Genomic DNA, 6,000 nt, shown 5'->3' with positions numbered 1-6,000 from the left:
CTGCAATTATTATCAACTAACAATCAAACATTTATTGAAGAAAGTATTTCATTTCATAAAACCAAATTGGGTATCCTCCTTCTAACATAACAAAAATTACACTGTCGACAAGTGGTGACTCGACACGAACAAATAATAGTAATTGTGAAAAATGATGTCTCCCAGATCCAATTTATTCCCAAATAGTACTGGTCCATAGGGTCGGATATTTCATTGGGGGGTTTAAGTTTTAACATTTTGGCTGAAGGTAACTAATTTGTGGAATATTGAGTTGATATTTTTGTTTGGTAAGGTTTTAAGTTTTTTTTTTTGTAAGAACGTACAATTTCTAGCGTATGCCGACGATATTGACATCACTCACTGTTGACAGTGTTGAGAGAATCTCGCTTGCCAAAAAGTGTTATAAGTATTGGACTATGCACGCAATTGACTAGTAAAGTGAGAGGACTCGATGAACAAAACTAACACTCTACAAGACTCTCATCATGGCCATCCTTACGCATGGCGCATAAGCTTGGACGAAGGCCATATCCAAAGGGGCATCACTAGGAGTGTTTAAGAGAAAGATTCTGTAGAAGATTTGCAATCTGGTAATAGCGACTATAGTAGGAGGTAGATCAATGAGCTGTATGAGCTTTACGACGACATAGACATAGACGACATAGTTGGCTGTGTTATATCGTCCGAATGGATACAAATGCTCCGTCTCTGAGAGTATTCCATATGGTACAAGCTTGTGGTAGCAAAGAAGAGGAAGTTCTCCTCTGCATTGGAAAATCAGGACGAGAACGACTTGGCTTCACTTGGTGAATCTAATTGGTGGTAGCAAAGAAGAGGAAGTTCTCCTCTGCATTGGAAAATCAGGACGAGAAGGACTTGGTTTCACTTGGTGAATCTAATTGGTGGTAGCAAAGAAGGGGAAGTTCTCCTCTGCATTGGAAAATCAGGACGAGAAGGACTTGGCTTCACTTGGTGAATCTAATTGGTGGTAGCAAAGAAGGGGAAGTTCTCCTCTGCGTTGGAAAATCAGGACGAGAAGGACTTGGCTTCACTTGGTGAATCTAATTGGCGCCGTTTAGCACGAGAAAGGAACGACTGGCGCGCTTTGTTAAACTCTCAAAAAGAGAAAAAGGGTTACCAAGTGGTTGTTGTTGTTGTAGAAGTCCACTCGGCAGTTTAGCAAATTGTGGAAATTTCCTTTGAATAAAATAAATCTGTTCTCATCGGTCCTTATTTCTTTCGAAATGCCGTTTACGGTGAGCCATGCTGACTAAATCTTTGTTTTCAGCTAAACATCCGCTACAGCAAATGCAAAAGGGGTCAAAAATCGGACTGATCGAATGAACTATGTAATTCCGTAGCCACAGCGGACATATGCCAGATATCATATAAAATGCCACGAAATTATCTACCAGATTATAGAAAAAATCTTTGCAGCAATATTTCTGTTTTTTATTATAATTTTAAGTTCTCAAGCTATTAAGAAACACAAGACCTCAAATAAATTTCTGTCCTCCGACTTACAGGTACATAGCAAAATTTAACGGAGTTTGTTGTTTGCAGTTGCAAAATCTACCTAAATTTGATTTTTTGATCCGTTCTCGAACAGCTATAATAAAAACTTATTAAAAAAATTAAATTAAAGGGTTAAGTGTTCCAGAAAATTTTAAGCCAATATTTTCACAGGCAACGCCGAAGACGATAAACTCGTACAAATTTCCAGATTTTAAAAATAAGGGTCAACATTTTTTTAAAGGTTTTCATAAATGATGATCACTGAGAAATTCTGCAACTGTAAATATTGTCTGAACGCATACTTGCCGACATTACTCGTATTAAGTATTTGATTATCAAATTCAGACCATCGCAAGCGTTTGCACAATAATAATCTGTTGCACCTTCTTTAGGTGGTTGGAAATGACCTCCAGCCGACAAAGCTGGATTTCGCCAGCCTCATTGAAAACTTACCTTACATCAATAACTTGCCTGTCTCCGATTGCGGTTATTGTCGCATTATTAAATTTTGCTAGTCTTCAGCAATGAATCATTTGCATCTCATTACCAACTCTATTTTTACTATTTACTATACAACGCAGCCTTTAAGTGAAATACTATAAAAGTGCCAACATAATCATCTTTATTTAGTTTTCAACAGTTACTTATTTTGAATTTTTAAATTTAGCATTTTACACTTTTTATTAACACTAATTGGTAATAATTATGCAGTACCATACAATAGTAGAAATAATAATGAAGTTACAATGTATTCCACACTTATGTACATAAATATATACCTACGTTAGAATGGCCCAAAAAATGTTTTTTTTTTTCATTTAGTTACCTCTTGAATTTGTGCTACGACCAAAAAAGTTAGGCACTCGCGCGATTAAACCTCAAGCCAATATCCAAGTATTTTGGACACAGTAATGTCGGATTGTGGAAAATTTTCATATTTTGCAATAATAATTATTAAAAGGAAGAAAATACATTTTTACGTTTAAGGGGTTAGGCCACTCTAGGATTTTCAAAATATCGAAATTTTTTTGTTTTGCTTAAAAGATGCTTTAAACTCTTTAGAATATAAAACAAAAAGTCCTATGCGTGAAAAAAATGTTTATCTCTAATATTTCGCACTTTTGCGCGAGCGCCTCTGACGTCTCTGACACGACTATTCAAATTTAAACCGTGTTTATCTCAAAACGTGATTTTTCAAAACTGCACGCAGCATAACACAAACAATTTTTAATACTTTTACTTGTAATTGTACAAGGATCTTTAGAACATTATTCCGCACTGAAATACGTACGGATTTTTTTATTAATTAATTAGAAAAATTTTTATAAACAATTAACGGTTCCATTTTAGATGAAAAATTCTACTTTTGACTTCAAACATCTGCAAAATACACAAATTTCAATATTTCTAAAATCCCGTACGTATTTCTACAGCTATACTCACGTCGATTGAGAAGAATTTTTTTAATTTGGTTTAGGTGGACATTTACGTCAGTTGTACTGCGTGCCGTGAAGTGCCTTTTTCGCAGGGCGCGTTCAGAGATTCACTCCAAAGGCGCCATTTTGTAATATTTTTCAATAAAAATATTTGTAATTACACTTAAATACATGCTTAATAATATACTTAAAAAGTTTTTTCCTAGCACCTTTCTTTCAATGTAAAAAAAATCCTTAAAAAACTGCTTTTTTTACAGTAGCTAGAGTGGCGTAACCCCTTAAAGCGATTTCCTGGTGTAGTTGATGTCGAAGATGCTAGATGTTTGGGTGCCACACGTGTTGACGCAAAAAAATCTCTTGGACCTAATCAACGCTTGCGATTCTCTGCCCAAACGGAACGAACTTGACCCCATTTTGAACCTACCAAACACAGCAAAACCTTCCTGGCGGTCAATCCGGGCTTGGCGATGGTTTGGGTCGGTTCGCTGCTTCTCGACCACGATCTTTTTCGCTTGACGTTGTCGTTGTGGCTAACGATCCATTCAAATGAAAATGCGCTGCGTGCGACAAAGTTTTGAACTGCGGCAATTCTGATTCTCAGAAGCACACCGAGTCAGAAATGCACCAAAAAAATATGAAGGCAATAAAAAAGACACATAAAATAAACAGAGTTTTTTAAGAAAAAATTGAGTAAACCAAATGGTTCCAGAAATTTCGAATTAAGACTTAGCATGTTCTTCACCGGATTCTGAAAATATAAAAACTCTGCCTTGCTTTAAACAGAACTGAATGTAATGAAAAAGTCTAATTTTTAGGCTTTTTGCTGAATTTTTCTTTACATTTGTGTTTCTAATATAATAAATATGTGTACTTATATATATTTGAAATAAAATTTGTTTTTTTTATAAAGTGTCAAAATAGCATCAAGTCCCAAACTTAAGCAAATAATTCAATTTGACGTTGCAAGTGCCTCATTATAGTGTAAACACACGAGAAAAAATGTTGGGAATTGTATAGGGAAAACTTTTTGTAAGCGTAGGGAAAAGTAGGGAATTTTTTTGGGCTGTGTAGGGATTTTTCAAAAAATCATTTACAAATCAGTGACTGCCATGCATGTTTTACATTGCATACAAGTAGAAGCTAAAATTGTTCAGGTTATGACGTTCTTCTTAGCAAACGATCGATATGCATCGATAAATACATTTTTGGCCTATAATTGCTTATTCCTACGTGTGGAAATATTACACTAAAATTTTAATTAATTCTATTTTGGTTTAATGCGTTTGAAAATTTTCTGAAAGTTCAAAATATTGATTAGAAATGAGACAGATTTAAATATATAAAAAAAATTACATTTAAAAATTACTATTTATATTTAAACAATCATAGAAGTTGCTACAAACTGTTTTCGCACATTTTATTAGTTTAGGGTAAATACATATAGATACTATTTTATATTACAAAGTTTACATTCAATGCAAGCAGACCACGTTTTTATACGCTTTTAAAATATATTTTTATATTTACTGTATAAATCTGCCTTTGTTAAGTGTTTCAAAAATCACAAAATATAATTTTTATTCCAGAATTTTTCAACTCTTACATATAGTTTTGGGATTTTATTATATCTACATATATAAGTATATTACATATATTATTTGATAAAGTTATAAACCACAAAAGTTATAAACCGTGTTAAAAATCATGTGGGATTCACTTTGTTAAAATTCCATTTAATTTTTTAAATTTAGTTTTATTTTTTAAATATATTTTTATTATATTAGTACATATTTTATTTATTTATATACAACTTACATTAGAATAAGTTTAATTCTTTTAGCTATTTTCCACATTAAAATTTTTCTTTTGGCTTAATTCGTTGCATTCAAGTTGCGGCAGAACTTTTAAATTTGCGTGAAACCGACAGATGAAAATGTATGCCACGTTGTTTATTCTTATTTTTTTGCTGCAACTTTTGTTGTTGCTCCTGCTCGTGTAGTGCTTTCAAATTGTTCGCCCTTTCGGGCAACTCTTCTTTCAATACAGTTAAATCGCTCATCTCGATACAACTTGCAGGCATCTCTGACCTTGTCAGCACTGCATCAGTTGTAGTTGTTGCAAGCCCATCATTTATATTTGGACAAGTGGCTGTTGTTTTTGCTTTCGATGTTGCTACAACTGTATCTGCCTCAGATTGGTGGCTGCGCCCCCTTGTTTGGCTTTCTCACATAAGTGAGATTTGGCGATATTGTTGTTGATGTGTAGGCTGCACCGGATGTTGTTGGTAGTGATGCGAATGCTCGCAGAACTCACTGGCTAATGCGACGTCCGAGATGTCGGTGGGCGGGCCGCCATTGTGACTGCCATTCGCCATCATGGTAATGGTGGTCTCTTGTAAACGGCTGCAAACAGTGAAGGGTTTGCGCGTGTAAAGCGGTTGAAATTCAAAAACATTTTTTTAAACATATCCATGAAATGTAGTCAGTTAAGCCCCCTAAGGTGCCTCGCTAAGGTAATGCCAACAGTAAATTACAGAAAATAATCGAATGCTTGCTGTGCAAAAATGCAAAGTTTATTTGGTCCTATGGACTATTGATTTCTACTTCGACAAATAGAACCACTTGTGCATAGTTTCAAAATCAGTAGCCTTCGGTTTTCTTTTGCCATTTAAAGCTACCCATAGGACCCTATACAGTCGGTTCTACGTTACGGGAACGACCTGGGTTTATGCCCGGCCAAGAACTGCCACTTCTGCAACATTTTTCAAAAATTTGTGGAATGTTTTATGATGGCTTTGGGATTGGTAGATATCTGCTTTGATGATGCTAAGCTTTTTGTGTTCATTAGAGAGACGCGACTGCAGTTACGAGAAAAAAAAGCGAACATGAATGAAAGAAGTAGAAATTACACTAACAATACATGAATAAATGGCACAAGCGTGAGGTCACACACACAGCGATTCTGTCAAATGTGCTGAGAGCGGCATGGCGGTACGTGATGGGCGCTCCACCTTCGTCGTTTGGGCCTTTGTATGCAATGTGCAATATTC

At 35.1% G+C, this 6,000-nt stretch overlaps 1 protein-coding gene across 2 annotated transcripts in view; it reads right to left on the bottom strand.

Moving 5' to 3' along the window:
* Positions 1–4,792: 4,792 nt before the first annotated feature.
* Positions 4,793–6,000, bottom strand: part of LOC129245949 (neuropeptide CCHamide-1 receptor) — a 49,306-nt gene continuing 48,098 nt past the window's right edge. For both annotated transcript variants that reach the window (XM_054884404.1, XM_054884405.1), the window contains one exon: positions 4,793–5,353. In XM_054884404.1, coding sequence (XP_054740379.1) covers positions 5,176–5,353 — 178 coding nt within the window. In that variant the 3' untranslated portion in view covers positions 4,793–5,175. The remainder of the gene's footprint in view (positions 5,354–6,000) is intronic.

Source organism: Anastrepha obliqua, chromosome 4 (assembly GCF_027943255.1).
Source record: "Anastrepha obliqua isolate idAnaObli1 chromosome 4, idAnaObli1_1.0, whole genome shotgun sequence".
Lineage (NCBI taxonomy): Eukaryota > Metazoa > Arthropoda > Insecta > Diptera > Tephritidae > Anastrepha > Anastrepha obliqua.
This window is presented reverse-complemented; position numbering and strand designations above follow the sequence as displayed.